The sequence below is a fragment of the Paroedura picta genome, chromosome 2 (assembly GCF_049243985.1).
Source record: "Paroedura picta isolate Pp20150507F chromosome 2, Ppicta_v3.0, whole genome shotgun sequence".
In the NCBI taxonomy this organism is placed as follows: Eukaryota; Metazoa; Chordata; class Lepidosauria; order Squamata; family Gekkonidae; genus Paroedura; species Paroedura picta.
In genome coordinates this window covers 130,394,839-130,412,054 of record NC_135370.1, presented here as the reverse complement: position 1 = coordinate 130,412,054, position 17,216 = coordinate 130,394,839, and the positions used below count along the sequence as shown (strand labels likewise).

At 45.1% G+C, this 17,216-nt stretch overlaps 1 protein-coding gene across 2 annotated transcripts in view; it reads right to left on the bottom strand.

Moving 5' to 3' along the window:
• The window catches only part of TTBK2 (tau tubulin kinase 2), a 95,567-nt gene that overhangs the window by 72,702 nt on the left and 5,649 nt on the right, over positions 1–17,216 (bottom strand). For both annotated transcript variants that reach the window (XM_077322732.1, XM_077322733.1), the window contains exons 2-3: positions 5,486–5,645; positions 3,248–3,395 (exon numbers count right to left, since the gene is read on the bottom strand). In XM_077322732.1, coding sequence (XP_077178847.1) covers positions 3,248–3,395; positions 5,486–5,554 — 217 coding nt within the window. In that variant the 5' untranslated portion in view covers positions 5,555–5,645. The remainder of the gene's footprint in view (positions 1–3,247; positions 3,396–5,485; positions 5,646–17,216) is intronic.

Sequence of the window (17,216 nt, the reverse complement as noted above, 5' to 3'; positions counted from 1 at the left end):
AACTAGAGATCAAATTGCCAACATACGCTGTATCATGGAGAAAGCTAGGGAGTACCAGAAGAATGTCTACTTCTGCTTCATTGACTATGCTAAAGCCTTTGATTGTGTGGAGCACAACAAATTGTGGCAAGTTCTTAAAGAGATGGGAATACCAGAGCATCTTATTTGTCTCTTGAGAAATTTATATGCAGGTCAAGAAGCAACAGTGAGAACTGAACATGGAATCACTGACTGGTTCAAAATTGAGAAAGGAGTTCGGCAAGGCTGTTTACTGTCGCCTTGGCTATTTAACTTGTATGCAGAGCACATCATGAGAAATGCGGGATTAGAGGAGTCACAAATTGGGATCAAGATTGCAGGGAGAAATATCAACAACCTCAGATATGCAGATGATACCACTTTAATGGCAGAAAGTGAAGAGGAACTAAAGAACCTGTTGATGCGGGTGAAGGAGGAGAGTGCAAAGGTTGGCTTGAAACTCAACATCAAGAAAACAAAGAGCATGGCATCCGGCCCTCTCAATTCCTGGCAAATAGATGGGGAAGAAATGGAGATAGTGACAGATTTTATTTTCCTGGGCTCCAAGATCACTGCAGATGGGGACTGCAGCAAAGAAATTAAAAGACGCTTGCTCCTGGGGAGGAAAGCTATGGCAAATCTAGACAGCATCCTAAAAAGCAGAGACATCACCCTGCCAACAAAACTGCGTTTAGTCAAGGCTATGGTCTTCCAAGTTGCAATGTATGGCTGCGAAAGTTGGACCATAAGGAAGGCCGAGCGTCAAAGAATTGAGGCTTTTGAACTCTGGTGCTGGAGAAGACTCTTGCGAGTCCCTTGGACTGCAAGGCGAACAAACCGGTCAGTCCTAGAGGAGATCAACCCTGACTGCTCCTTAGAAGGCCAGATCTTGAAGATAAAACTCAAATACTTTGGCCACCTCATGAGAAGGAAGGACTCCCTGGAGAAGAGCCTAATGCTGGGAGCAATCGAGGGCAAAAGAAGAAGGGGACGACAGAGAATGAGGTGGCTGGATGGAGTCACTGAAGCAGTAGGTGCAAACTTAAATGGACTCCGGGGAATGGTAGAGGACAGGAAAGCCTGGAGGATCATTGTCCATGGGGTCGCGATGGGTCGGTCACGACTTCGCACATAACAACAACAAATTGCCCTGGAACTGTTTTAGGTTAGGAAAATGGGGGAGAGAGAGGTTGAAGACATGCAATGTCTCCACATGTAATATACAATTAAGTCCAATTGAGCATCATATGAACAGGAACTGAGGAAAACCCACAGTTCATGTGGGACTATATAGCAGGGGATAACAAAGCCAACCTGTATCTCACTTAATGTGCGAAGAAGAAGAAACAGGACTTTTCTGTAGATCTACAGAAGTCCTCTTGCAGTCCATTGAACAAAGAGAAAAATAAATGAAATGAAAGCAAGTCCTCTCCTTCCATGCATCAGTACCCAACAGTTTACAAAAATGTTGAAGGTGTTCTTTGGGGAGGTTTTACCTTTTTCCTTTGGAAAATGTACATATCCATTCTCTAGCCCTGAAATGCTACCCAGTACCTGTATTTCTCAAAATCTGTTTATTTATCTAGAACACTTTTTTGGGCCACCACCCCCTTGGTTCCATAAACTCATTCCCAATACACCGTTCCTTATAAAAAGCATTTTTCAAAATAGCTGTTTGCACTAAGAAAGATAATAAAAATCAAAACAATAACATTTAATTACACATTTATTCAAAATTCAATTAAAATGTTTAGTTTAATTTATTCAACAAGGTTGATGAACTCTGCAACACTAGCTACCCCAGACTGATCGTAATCTGGACTGGAAATGGATCCAGGACAAATGCTTCCTCTAGGAATGCCTGCAGTTGTTCTGTGGCTGCTCGCTCAATGACCTTGCCCAGAAAAGCTAAATGAAAGACTGGTGGTAACTGGCAGGGTTACACAGATCCAAAGATGGCTTCTTCAGCAGGAGTTGCACCACTGCCTTCTTCAAGCTCCCTGGGTATGTTCCTGATGATAGGGGAAAGTTTATTATTTCCCAGAGAGGTCCCTTAACCCTTGGGTCACCCATTTTCACGAGTCATGAGGGATAGGGGTCTATGGGGCAGGTGGTTGGCTTCACTGAAGCAAGCACCCTATCCATATCAGCCAACTCTGGAAGTTGTTTAAGGTCATTCCCAAAGATGGACAATGGTAGGTATTCAGTTGAGTTTGTTATACTGCAATCTGCCTGTTAACAGAACGGATTTCCCCCTTCATCTCCAACTTGTTTGGGCAGTTCTGCTCTTTTGCTTTTGTCAGAGGAATTATAGAAACACCAAGACTTGTGCCAAGTTCACTGTGGTATCTACACTTATTTAAACTGATTTGTCAAACATATTTGTGGAAATAACTTGTGCAACCAATAATTACAGAAGGGACGCAGGAGCTTTTTTGCATCCCAACACAATCCAGCTTCCTCCATATCACACACTGTACTTCAAATCTTATTTGCTTTATTTGAAAATGCATCATAGTGATAGCTCATCCTTATCCATTGTTGCTCCTCTGTATATTTATGAAACAGCCGGGGGGTGGGACGTGTCCAGCTGTCCAAGTTAGAATACAGCCAATCAGTGTGCAGCCAGCTTTGCCCTGATTGGCCCTGCCCCTGCAGCTCCTGCCCTCCGTCCCTGGACTCTAGCCTCTTTGCTCTCAGACACCTCAGTGCCTGGAGCCAGCAGCAGGTAAGTGGAGAGGCCCTGGGCAAAGGGTCGTGGTGGAGGGCTTGCTAATGAGAGCCTCCCGACCTGCTGACTGCCTGCTAAGGAGCTCTATCCCAGCCTTGATAACAAGCTGCCCAGCCCCCGCTTGCCCCACTTGATCTGGCTGTGAACTGCGGCCCAAAGCCACCTTAACCTGCCTGGCCAGGGGCCAGGGGAGGGGGCCCTTTCAGGGCCATTCTTAGAAACAGGCTTTGAAGCTAGTCATAATTAATATTGTAATAGAGCACTGCAATCCTTACACTTGACATGTACCTACATCTGGAATCTTCCTAACCAATAATATTTGAGTTATCAGTACAGATCAAAATAGCACAATTTTATACATCGACAATTAGTCTATTATTGATTTTTCTCAGGCAAGTATAAAATGGCAGTAGAGTTTAATCTCTCAGCATCAAGAATTTGTGTCTGATATTTAGCACTCTATAGTACAAGGATTTTTTGGGGGGGGGTCTGCCTTACCTTGCAGTTTTTTCAGCACAGCTACTTCCATTTTCAGAACTTGCTTTGGCTGCTGAGCTGACTCGACCTTCAACGCAACGTTCTCTCGGGTAAGTAAGTCAAGTGCATCATAAATTTCTCCAAACCCTCCACCTCCTATCTTTCTCAACTGTAAGAAATAAGAATATTTATTATTGTGCATTTTTCCATTACTACAAAACTTTTAAATTCACTAGCCCAGTGGTCCGCAACCTTCTTCAGGCTGTGGACCGCCGGCGGCGTGGAGGGCGAGATGAGATGATTCAAAGTAAGATATTTCCCAACTGACTATTAGGCCTAACCAGATAAAGGCTGAAATGGTAAGCTGGAGGTGATTCTTCATTGAATCACAAATGATAAACCAGTGGTCTAGATATGGGAATATAGAGTAACTCTCCATGCATAAATGCACTACAACTACAGCCTTACACTTGGTGAAAACCCTGGGTGCTATAGTCAGATGTGTACTGGATCAACTCTGAACCAAACTATAAGAACCTCTTATGAGATTGATGGATTGAAATATGAAAACATGCATCCTTCAAACTGAGAACGGAGAACCATATACCAGGGGCAGAGGATGTGATTACTGAAGAAAGCAAAACAATTCTGCTTTGAAATTGTTAAGAACTCATTTAATATTCTTAGATCCAAAATGGACCTATGCCCACCATCCTTCTTATCAACTAGGAAGAATCTGGAATGAAACCTGGAATGAAGTCCATCTGGAAACTGTTCAACTATTGCCTACTTAAAAAGCTCTAGTTCCAGGTATGGGTTATCCACTGAAGAAGAAGCTGGGTAGCAAGGAGGTTGTGGTGTAAACTCTAATCTGTAACCTTCCTGTATTATAGATAAAATCCAAAACTAATGTGCAACTAGTGGGCGACTGATCTGTTAGGGGGCCCTCATCAGAGACATAATGATGTCACCAGAAACACAGTGATGTCACTTCTGGCATGACTGGAAGCAACATCACAAGCAGTGCTCTAGCATTTAGCCAAATGCTATGTTTTATCCACAGAATTTTGACTAACTGCCAGAGCATTGCTTGGACATGATGATGTCACTTCTGGTCCTGCCATATATTAACACCTACCCCATCTCTCCTCATTTTCCCCCCACCATCCAACTGAATGGCAGCAGGAATGGAACTGTCCTGCCTAAAATTGGAACCTTATAGAGAAAGTGACCTGTGAGTGGTTGTAACTGGCAAATGAGCAAAGAAACTAACAGATTGGCAACAAAGTCTGAAGAAGAAACTTCTTTAATTCTGCAACATCTTTATATCCTTATCCATTGTTCCTCTTAATATTTGTGAAACAGCCCTGGGGGTAGAACCTGTCCTGACTGTCCGAGTGTCCTGGCTGCACCTACAGCTCCTGCTCTCCCTCCCTGGACGCTAGCCACTTTGCTCTCAGATGCTGCACAAGCCAGTGCGTGAGAGAGAGAGAGAGAGAGACAGAGAGCCTTGCCAAATCGCAAACCAGCCCTGATTAACTGCTATGGCTCCTGCTGCGAGGGAGAGGGAGAGCTGCCCAAATGAGCCCTCATTCCCTGCTACAAACAGCTCTGTTTACCTTCTATGGCTCCTGCTGCAACAGGAGGGAGGGGGAGAGAGAGAAAGAGAGAGAGAGAGATCTGCGCCTGCTGGTATGCCCTGGGTTCTAGCGCCTATTGCATTCCTGGTTGCAATGCGCTTTCTTGCTAGTTGTAGTACAAGGCCATTGAGTAAAGCTGTGAAAACATGTCTTTTAGCAGGTCAATGTTTGGGCATTATATATTAACCAGAATAAGACATTTCTTCTTCAAACTTCTTTGTAGTCAGACTGTCAGTTTCTCCACTCAAAACTGGATCCTGGCAACCCTACTACATAGGAAGAATATTTTCCCCTGCTTCCAGTTGTCAGGCCACTTCTCATTTATTACACAGGAATGAAATAGCATACAACTTCTAAACAGAAAGTTCTGTTAATAGGAACATTCTATTTAATTTACTCGACAAAATAATCATATGCTTAACCACCTGTAGCACATAAGACTGCCCAAGGGAAGCTGCGTCCTGAGAAAGATCAGAAAAGTGCAACTGTTCTTTAATGTCTGAGACCATAAACATGCCAGAAAGAATTAACATAGGTAAATGTGGGTGAGCAGGCAGCTCTTTATGGACTTACAAAGCTAAGCAACATCATACTTTTAAAAAGGAAGTAATATACTCACCACTTTCCATCTTTCTTTCACCAAGATTCCTGCACTAAGAATATCTGGCTGTTCCCCTCCTCCACTCATGGTAATCTCCTGAGGTGATGCAACTGCTATACAAAGCCTACGTCAGTAGAGACCAACCAGCTCCCAGAGGTGGCTTCCATTTAAGCAGAAGCTACAGAAACAAACAACAGTACATAAGACCATGTTAATTAAAACATAAATAACATAGTTGTTCTCCTTTTTAAATACTTTTTTGCCTTTACAAACTAGAAATGAAAGACATCCAAAGAAGTCTAATGATTTTTTCTCCTAAAATATATATACCATGACATACTGAATAACTGAAGTAAAATAATGGTGCGCCTTGAACTCTTCAGCATATCCCTAAGAAAATTGGGATGGGGAGGACTTTCTGTAGTAGATAACAAAATCTTTGTAACTGTGTGTGATAATTCCAAGACTTTTAAGGGGAGGAAATCAAAATGATGATACTTTTTGAATACCTATATTTTCAACATTCCCTTTTCTGTGTTGGCTCTTATAGACATCTTATTAGTTTTTTATACCAATCCTGAAAAACAAATCAATATTATCCCCCATATTGCAGGCAGGAGGCTGATTCTCAGAATCATGTGGCCAAGGACTGAAGTAATAGTTTCCTGTGTAAACTTTGTACCACAGCAAGCTTTCCTTTGAACTAGCCCCTATGTCTCATCTAACCACTTTCAATATCACATTTTCCCATTATGAAGAGACTATTTTATCCATCAACAGATATCTGTCCATGCATATACACAGTTTTGTAGAGCCTTCTGAAACTTCTATTCCTTAATAATTCTATAGGGTAGGGAAAATATACCATCAACAAAAGATAGCAGACAAATAGAACAGAAACCATTAGATATTTTAACAATTCTCCTTTATTTGAGGCACTCTGTGATAACCAAATCTCCAGAAATGCACAATTTTATATCCTGGAGATAACTTACCTATATGATCTCATGCTGTGATATAAAAGCAAAGATCTTCCATGGCTTTAGTATGGATTTAAAAGGATGACCAACAGCACTTTATCATTTTTGAGGACAATTTTTCACTAGGTCTATTTAAGGGCTATTTAAGCCTGGTATATACTACGGCCGTTTACGCAACTGTTATTTGCTGAAATGTTCTTGCTGCACTGACTTCAGGATACCGACCCCAATTTTGTACCCAGCATTCTACATTTGTGGTTTTCTCTGGCAACATCCAGGAGTCCATTCATGGCTTGCATTTTACAGTTCTGTCAGGAGAGTCGGCGGTCCTGGCTCCCACCTCACCTCCCTTTTTAAAAAAGAAAACTTGAGAATACACAATCATCTGATGCCCCAACACAATCAAAACAGGAAAATGTCGCTTTCATCCTCACTTGTTCTCATATCTCACTCTCATCATCATCTTCCCTCTCCCCTCACTTCCTTCCCCTCCCATGGGAAAGCTTCCCAAGCATTCCCCTTTTCCATATGCTGTGTGGTTAATTCCCCCACCCCCAGCCTTCTCAGGAGCAATGCAAATCAAAGACAGCTTGGGGGAAATGGTGCCTGCTTGCACCTTTATTTTAAGTGTGCCTCTTCAGGAAAGCCTTCTGTGCTGTCAGTTGTCTCTCCCTTCAGTGCATGTTATTTTAAAAAAACATCTCAGTTATTACATTCGGACTTAGTAGCAAAAAGACAGCTCTCTTTTTTTTGGTACTTGGGGAAAGCCACCAGAGGCAGCTGAATGAAAGTAACAATGTTCCTAGCCTCCCTGCAAGAAACTGACAAAGGCGCCATTTCCCTGCATGAGATTTACAAAGAATGTTCTGTTGAACATTCAGCCTTGCTGGGGGGGGGGGGGAGACGGTGTCTGTGTTGTGCTTGCAGCATATAAGAACTAACTCTTCTTCTACTACTACTTTGGGACTGCACTGTAATGCAATCATGTTCAATTATTTAAAAAATACAGTGGGGAGTGGAGGAGGGCAGGCAGGGACACAGCATTGGTCAGATCTCAAATGTCATCATTTTGGAGCAGGAAACAGTGGAGGAAGCCAGTGTGACATCTGGCCTTCCACTTTAGGTTACTGTGAATTCCGGGGGGGGGGGGGGGTCATTTTTTCTCATGATTTACAAAACGTGCAGCAAATAGGGAGTGCATTAAGCGCTGCACCTGAATTGCGAGATTTTAGTGTGAAAGTAATTACATTCTGGGGAACTTTATGAGTGTTGTTGTGAGGGTTAGTGACTGATGAAACAGTCTATGGAAAACACTTATGTAGAAAAATGTATGGAAAGTCACATGGATATTGGACAACAGTACAGAAAGCCACAATGAAACATAGCCTAATTTAAAGGCATCCTGCGATAAATGCCATTACCATTCAAAGAACAACTTGAACTAAGATGAAGGTAAGGATTGAGGGGTAATATATCTTAGTAGCTAAGACAGTCATTTAAGACCAGAAAACCTCCCGTTTTAAATAAAATGTTTAGCTATAAACTCAGTGGTAGTCTAAAGCAAGACATTATTGGGCTCAACTTCCCTTATGCTACAAAGGAAGAATACAGAGTTGTAATGTACAATACGTTGGAAAAAACATAATTTAATATAAATGCTTATTAAGAAGCATTACTCCCAGGATCTAGTAAATAAATAACCATGCCATATTTAATAATGTGTTGCCAATCAAAAAGGAGCAGTTCATAGCAGAAACCAGTTAAGGCTCTAGCTTGTCTGTTGTTGCCAACTCTAAAAATGTGTGTAGATAACTTAAAGAGAACAAGATGCAATTCAATAAAGATAAGTGCAGAGTTCTACATCTGGGTCATAAAAATGAGAAGCAGGCCTACTGGATGGAAGATACACTTCTGGGTAACAGTGTGTGTGAATGGGATCTTGGGGAACTTGTCGACTGTAATCTAAATATGAGCAGACAGTATGATGTCATTAAATGAGGTGAATGTAGTCTTGGGCTGTATGAACAGAGGCATCACATCAAAATCACCATCGTCCCGCTGTATACTGCATTGGTAAGATCGCACCTGGAGTATTGTGTGCAGTTCTGGAGGCCTCACTTCCAAAAGGACAAAATTGAGAGGTTGCAAAGGAGAGTGATGAGGAGGATCAGGAGCCTGGGGGCCAAGCCCTATAAGGAAAACTGAGAGACTTGGGAATGTTCAGCCGGGAGAACAGGAATAGGGAACATAAATAATCTCTTTAAGTATTTGAAAGGCTGTCACTTGGAGGAGGGATTGCCCGTAGAGGACAGGACCTGCAATAATGGGCTTAAGCTACATGTAGAACTATATTGGCTATATACTGAGGCGGGGGGGGGTGAGGTTCACAGTCAGAGTAGTTCAGTAATAGAATTGGCTGCCTAAGGAGGTAGTGAACTCCCCTTCACTGGCAATCCTTAAGCAGCAGCTGGACAGATACTTATCCTGGATGTTTGATCCTGCATTAAGCAGGGAGTTGGACTAGATGGCCTGCATGGTTCCTTCCAACTCTAGGATTCTATATTAATAAATGTATTGTGGCATAAGCTCTTATATGCCAGAACCCACTTTGCTAAATATATTGTTTCCTTTCGCTTCACTGCTTAATTATATATATAAAGGATTATATTCAGCTGGCAAAGCCATATATAAAGTGTAAAGGTAAAGGTATCCCCTGTGTAAGCACCGAGTCATGTCTGACCCTTGGGGTGACGCCCTCCAGAGTTTTCATAGCAGACTCAATACAGGGTGGCCTTGCCAGTGCCTTCCCCAGTCATTACTGTTTTACCCACCAGCAAGCTGGGTACTCATTTTACCGACCTCGGAAGGATGGAAGGCTGAGTCAACCTTGAGCCGGATGCTGGGATCGAATTCCCAACCTCAGGGACAGACAGCTTCAGACAGCATTTCTCCCGCTTACCACTCTGCGCCACAAGAGGCTCATATAAAGTGTACATCCCGGAGCGCCAAATCCAGCACCAGCTCCTCGTGCTGCAGGAAGGGGAAGAAGGGTGCTGCTGGCTGAGGGGAGGCGGGGCCCAGATGCAGGCTGCATGCTTGGGAAGGGTGGGAATGAGTGAGCGGAGGTGGCTGTGTGCCCTGCAGGCCAAGCCAGGGAGAACACGACCCTGCCAAGGCTGCTCCTGACCGCTTCTGGCAGCCATCAGCCACTGCTTGTGTGAATGCAGCGCCCATTGCATTACAGCACACAACAGACTTTACAGCTGGCTCACAAAATGATACCATAATACATTTATGTGCCCAAAGAGTAATTACCATTTGACACTGATTAATTAGATACATTAACAGTGAATTACAGATCAGCCCTTCTTTCAGAAGAAAGCTATATGTAAACATTGGATAATTCAAGAATTCTTTGTTGTTGTTGTTAGGTGCGAAGTCATGTCTGACCCATCGTGACCCCATGGACAATGATCCTCCAGGCCTTCCTGTCATCTACCATTCCTAGAAGTCCATTTAAGTTTGCACCAACTGCTTCAGTGGCTCCATCCAGCCACCTCATTCTCTGTCGTCCCCTTCTTCTTTTGCCCTCAATCGCTGCCAGCATTAGACTCTTCTCCAGGGAGTCCTTTCTTCTCATGAGGTGGCCAAAGTATTTGAGTTTCATCTTCAGGATCTGGCCTTCAAAGGAGCAGTCAGGGCTGATCTCCTCTATAACCGATCGGTTTGTTTGCCTTGCAGTCCAAGGGACTCGCAAGAGTCTTCTCCAGCACCAGAGTTCAAAAGCCTCAATTCTTTGACGCTCGGCCTTCCTTATGGTCCAACTTTCACAGCCATACATTGCAACTGGGAATACCATAGCCTTGACTAGACTCACTTTTGTTGCCAGGGTGATGTCTCTGCTTTTTAGGATGCTGTCTAAATTTGCCATAGCTTTCCTCCCCAGGAGAAGTGTCTTTTAATTTCTTTGCTGCAGTCCCCATCTGCAGTGTTGGAGCCCAGGGAAATAAAATCTGTCAGTAACTCCATTTCTTCCCCATCTACTTGCCAGGAATTGAGAGGGTCGGATGCCATGATCTTAGTTTTCTTAATGTTGAGTTTCACGCCAATTTTTGCACTCTCCTCCTTCACCCGCATCAAAAGGCTCTTTAGTTCCTCTTTGCTTTCTGCCATTAACATACATCATATGTAACATACAACACTCCAAACAGCTAAACTTATAAAGGCATTAGCTTCAAAGCCCGTTCATAAGCTGGCTGCACCCTGATTGGACCTATTCCCACTCAGACAGGGAGGGTGGGAGCTGTAGGGTCAGAGCCAATCAGGGTGCAGCTGGCTGCACCGATTGGCCCTGGAGAGGCCGGACCGTTCGTCCCCCAGGGCTGTTTCACAATTATTAAGAGTCACCAAGTTGATAAGATATGGATGGATATGAATGACATATGCAGACATAAAAGAAACAGGTTCTCCCAAATAAGCCAATTTTTATTTGAGTCCAACTAACAATGTTTGGAGAACCTGTTTCTTTCATATATTGTTTGCTATTACTATGTCCTCTCTGTTTTTCATTTCTAGAAGCTGAAACATACTGAGTGTCACAGATGAATCGTGTACTTCTGTTTGGTTCCTTTGTGCTGGACAGAGAAATATGGGATTTTATCCTCATAGCAGACTGGGCAGCATAAAACAACTGGTCTCCAGAGACTGTCAAAAATCATCACAAGTGGGGAGAAGGCCTAGATCCTTTTATATAAAAATATCCACAAGAGTCAGATATCACACTATGAAGGGTTGCCAAAATTAAGTTATCTCCGAGCTACAAAAATTGCCTTAGTGGGAGAAAAAAAAGCTGCTTTGAAAGGTGAACACTATAGCACCATACCTTCTTGGGACTACTCCTCTTCCTTGAGGAGCCTTTCTCATCTTTCTTACCATTGAGTAACCTCTGAAACATTCCTCAGGCTTCAAGAAACCCCAGAAGTGGCAGGATAATGCAGAATATGATTGGGAAGCATAGCTGTGCACATGTCTACCCAGGGACCTTCCAATTCCCACCTCCTCCTGGCCCATCATTGGCCATTTTGAGAGGGGTAGGTAGGTTGACATGAGCGTATATGGTCATATCACCCAATAAATGTTTAACAAATATCTTTAATCCGCTCCTGCGGAGCGGATTAAATAAAGGAGTAAGGGCTGTCGGGGAGGAGTTAGGGTGGGCTCTGTCCGGGATAAAAACTCAGAGGAGCAAATCAGGAGCCGCAAAGCGGCTCCTGATTCACTCCTCCGAGTGCCACTCCAGGGCCAAGTGGCCAATTGGGAGGCGCGCAAAGCGCGCTTCCCTACTGGCCACTTAGCCCGTCTCCGGATGCCGCACCGAGAACTCTGCAGTCCTCCCGAGCCGCCATCCTAGCCGGATGGCTGCCAGGGAGGAGGCTAGCCCCATACGGCTGGCCTCCGGGAGAATTTCTGCCCCTCCGCCCAGCGACTGCCCTTCCCCAACCGCCCACTTCCCCCCTTGCCGCCCTCAGACACACCGCCGCCGCCGAGACCAGGAACCAACTTCGACGCAATCTCCACAACCTTTGGCCTGGCCGCTGCACCCAGCCTCCGCGCTTGCAGCTTTTGCCGTCCCCGGCCCTCTCCCCCACCTTCCGGGAAGCTTCCACGCTCTCCAACGTCTCCGGCAACTTCGCTGCGTCACCGGCCAGCAACCACACAGCAAGATGGCTGCCGCGACAATGAGGCCACCACCGAGCCGCTCCGCGGCAAGCGGCCCCCGGAAACATCGTTGCCCACCCTCTACGCTGCCGCGACCACAGCCCGTCCCCCGCCCTGCCACTCCGACAACAGCGCAGCACGCCATACTCGCCGCCCACCCGAGACAACATGGCCGCCAGACGAGGAGATCTGAGGAGCCTGCCCCCCATGAGTAACACCCCACTAGCCAGCCTCAGCCCCGCTGCGCTACTAGGCCGCTGGTCTGCCGCCTGCCTCCCCGCCCACACAGAACCCTGTGGGAGTCGCCCCAGGGGGGAGGCTGAGCCCTTCTAGCGCCCATTTTATTTTTTGCATAAAATGGGCTTTTAATCTAGTATTAAATAATAACAGAGTTGGTCCTCCAACAGATATCCAGATAATTGAAGTCACCCATGACCACTGTTTCCCCCTTCTTTGAAAATTGTGTAATTTGGTCTAGCAGTATCTCACCCAAGACTATAGCAGACTCCCACAATAATACCATTCTCACTTCCTACTCCTTTTATATTTACCCAAATATACTCAACTGAACTTTCATGCTCAGGTACCTGTATTTCTTCACAAGTATAAAGATTCATAACATATACTGCTACCCTCCCCCCTTCTTTACTTTGTTGTCCCATTTGAATAGATTGTACCCCTCAATTCTAGTATTCCAATTGTGAGTATTATCCAACCCAAGTTTCTGTGATTCCTATTAGGTCACAGTCCCTTTCCTCTATAAAGACTACTAGTTCCTCCTGCTTGTATCCCATATTCTGTGCATTAATGTAAAGACATCACAATCCAAATCCAAAAAAGCAAATGGGATTTTGGGCTGTATCAAACGGAGTATCATTTTCAGATCATGGGAGGTGATGGTACCGCTGTACTCTGCTCTGGTTCAGCCTCACTTGGAATACTGTGTTCAGTTTTGGGCACCCCAGTTGAAGAGGGATGTAGACAAACTATAGCATGTCCAGAGGAGGGCAACAAAGATGGTGAGGGGTCTGGAGACCAAGACATATGAGGAAAGGCTGGGGGAGTTTGGTCTGTTTAGCCTGGAGAGGAGACGATTGAGAAGGGATCTGATAGCCATCTTCAAGTATTTAAAAAGCTGACACATAGAGAATGGAGAAGAGTTGTCCTCTCTTGCCCCAGAAGGTCGGACCAGAACCAATGGGTTTAAATTAATTGAATTTTTGGCTAAACGTCCGGAAGAAGTTCCTGACAGAGTGGCTTCTCAGTGGAACAGGCTTCCTCAGGAGGTGGTGAGTTCTCTATCTTCGGAGATTTTGAAACAAAGGCTGGATAGCTATCTGACAGAGAGGCTGATTCTGTGAAGGTTCAAGGAGGTGGCAGGTTACAGTAGATGAGTGATAGGGTTGTGGGTGTCCTGCATAGTGGTAGGGTTGTGCGCGGCGGTGTCCAAATCGGCTGCTCCAGGCCGACGCAGCCAGCACCACACCGCTGGGGAACGAGAGGCACGGGCGCTGGTACGTCAGTTGGTGCACACATGCAGGTGCCTGCACTTGTGCGCCGTGTTATGCACCAGGGCCTGCACCTCCCCCCCCCCCCCGCGGTGCAGTGATGGCTGCGTTGGCTTTTTTTCTGACGCACATGAGATACACTCTCAGCACAGAATTATATAATAGCGAAGAGTGGTGAGCCTAGGCATATGCCATAGGAGGTGGTCTCCATAAAGTCTAAAATTTACATATATTGGTTGGAGCCATAATTTACAGATCCCATTCAACCACTCAGCTACACTTTATAATGGGTTTAGACATTTTATATAGAGTGTATTATTACAATTCTGACCACTGAGGAAGACCCAGTAGTGTTGAAATGCGTTTGGTCTTATGTGCAGTTAGTTCTGTATAGTTTTTATGTAGTTTTTAATTGTGCACTATAATAAATACCATTTTTACATTCTTTTATTGTACAGCTCAACTTCTGAGTTCCCTCCTCTGCACACATGCAGGTGCCTGCATGTGAGCGCCGAGTTACACACCGGCACCTGCGCCTCCCCCCCCCCACGGTGCAGTGACGGCTGCGTTGGCCTGGAACAGCTGATTTGGACGCTGCTGCGCACAACCCTCAGGATGCCTACTAAGCAAGGGCAGGATATATTTAGAGCTAGAGATGGGTGCTTCGGCGGCCATTCGCTCCTACCGCAGCCAGCGCCACGCAGCTCCTCCCCTCTCATGCCATGGCGCTGGCTATCCCGGAAGCGAACGGATGCTTTGGGCGCTGAAACGTCCAACCATAGAGCAAACCTCTTTATTAAAAAGGGCATCTAAGTAGAATTGCTCCATTTGTGAGCATAAGAAACAGGCAAAGAATCGCATCAGTTTGGCATTCCCTAATGATGGGAATGCCAAAATCTAGCATGTCAGAATGAACATATGAGGATCAAAGGACCATTCTCATGGACTCACCTTACTGTCACTGAGTCAATATGCCTGAAAACATTCCACCTTAGAGGAGGAAACATAGTCTTGCTTAAATAAATAAATCTTATCTTCTAGCCTGTCCTTCCTATATAGCGCAGGGTGGGTAATAACATTATTTAAAAAAATGAATAAGATTAAAGCATAACCATTGTTGAATACCCCAACTAATTTACATAGCAGACAAGGGGAGGTGTTCTAGAGCAGTGGTCCCCAACCTTTTTATCACCGGGGACCAGCCAACGCTTGACAATTTTACTGAGGCCCGGGGGGGGGGGGTAGTCTTTTGCCGAGGGATGTCGCCGCCACCTAAGTCCCTGCTCCACTTGCTTTCCTGCTGGCGCCCCTGACTTCCTGCCACCCGCTGGGGGGCGCTGCCAGCAGCAGCTGCGCAGTGCCACGCTGAGGGGGACCCCAGCCATGGCGGCCGCTGGAGAGCACCAAAGGTGAGCCAGCGGCAGTGGCAGGGCAGCCCCCAAGGCAGCAGCCAGGGAGGAGGACGAGGAGGAGCTGCAGCCTGGTAATGCCTCATCTACAGACCAGTACCGGTCTCCAGACCGGGGGTTGGGGACCACTGTTCTAATGTTTATGGAGATCTTCCTCATCTCCAGTGGTGAGGCAAGCACTTCTTGATGGTTCCTTCAGGCCCCGACTATAAATCTGGGAGAACAGCTCTGTCTTGCAGGCCTTGTGGAATTGAAGTTCTACAAGGCCCAGATTTCTTTATGCTGAGAGTTCTACTAGTACAATGTTAGTTCCTTTAGGCCAGGAATCCTGAGCAGATGTTCTTCTGGTGATCTTAATGATCTTTGAGGGATTTATTTATTTATATTTATAAACCATCCCCTCTTGAACTAGTTATCTCAGGGTGGCTCACAATAAATAATAAAACCATATAACATACTAGGGACAAAGCCCATTGCATTCAGGAATACAATGTGTACCGGCTTGGGGGGTGGGGGGGTGGAAGAACTCTGAGGATGGAATCTCCCTCTCCCCAGGACTTGGAAAGGCTGCAGGCTGGAGGCCTCAGGCAGGGAACTTAATGGCAGGGGCAACTCTCAGGCAGCAGGAATCTGTGGCCTTCAAGCTTCGGAGGGAAGTGGAAGGAGGAGATCAGGGGTGGGGGACGGAAGGCAAATGGCTGGCCTCTGGACAGACAGGCAAGCCTGTTGGAGGAGGAGGCATTCAGTGGTGGAACAGCCACCCTGAGTGGATGTTAAGTATTGAGTGGCACTTAAGCAACGAGACACGCTCCTCCTCCAAGCCCTTACCAGAAATATTAAGTGGAACAGATAAATACATATAAAGCTAGTTAAAACGTGTTAAATCTAGCAGCATGATGCCATTCAGTTGGCTTACATGCAGAGCTGTTGTCTGATATAACTCCTCCCCTCATCCCAGCTCCATCAGAGTCCCAATGTTCTCCAGGAGCTCCTTCCATCAGAAAGCCCTAGCCCAGTTTGAGGCCAGTCACACTTCTTTGGGGCTGGGGGCTACCACGCAATTGGCCTTAGCTGGCCAAAGTGGACCTAGCCAGAGGACCTCCATCTTGGCTGGATTCAACTTCAGTAAGCTCCACTTAAGCCACCAGCTGGTGGTGTTGACAGAAACAGCTGGGTGTCATCAGTTTACTGGTGGTAACCCAGCCTGAAACTCTGGATCAGCTGGGCAAGGGGGCATATATAGATGTTAAATAACATAGGGAAGACTATGGCTCCTTGCAGGACCTCACAACTGAGTACCCTATGCTGGGACATACATCCTCTGTTATGGTTTCCTCCTGGTAGAATGGCATGCCTGGGGAGATTAGGAAGACAACCACATGACTATTATCCCAGAGAATCTGAATTGTGCAGTAACACTGAATTATTCAGGAGGGCACTTTAATAAAGGGAACGGGGTTGTACTTTAATTGTCGACCAAAAAAATAATGGCAATTTCCCCTCTTTTGCTCTCTCATATTGCACTGTTTATTGAATGCACTGTTTTTATTTTTGTTTCTCTATGTTATAATGGTGTTATTGTTTTATAATTTTGCAGTCTCTCTCGAGGCTCAACAAGAAATAAGTAAATAAATTAGTACCATTGCTATCTTCACATCCTATTTGATGCTAAGGGATAATTGTTAAAGATCTGCATAATTTTTTGGAGGCCAGAAGGCTGTGAGTCTGTGTAAGTAGATTGCTTTCCTAGTGTCACTATATTATTAGCTTAGCTTCTGTCTCCTCATCATACAGAATATGTCTGATGGTGTAGCCTCACCTGCTTTAATCAACAAGAACATCCATATACTATATTTCATTGATCAAAACTGTAATGATGCTGCTCCTAAGAATCATAATGTTCACATACTTGAAGAAATCCTATTTCAATTCTTTTTGTGCCACAAGAGACTTAAGCATAATTTCCCCCTAAGCCTGCAAGTGACAAGAATTAACCCTTTTTAATATGAATCAAAACAGCAACAAGATACAATTCCATATTAAATATCAAAACCATGTAACATTTGCTAGATGCCACCAGGAACAAACAAAGCAGTTTTTATGACTGAGAGTCAAAGACTACAACACGCAATTA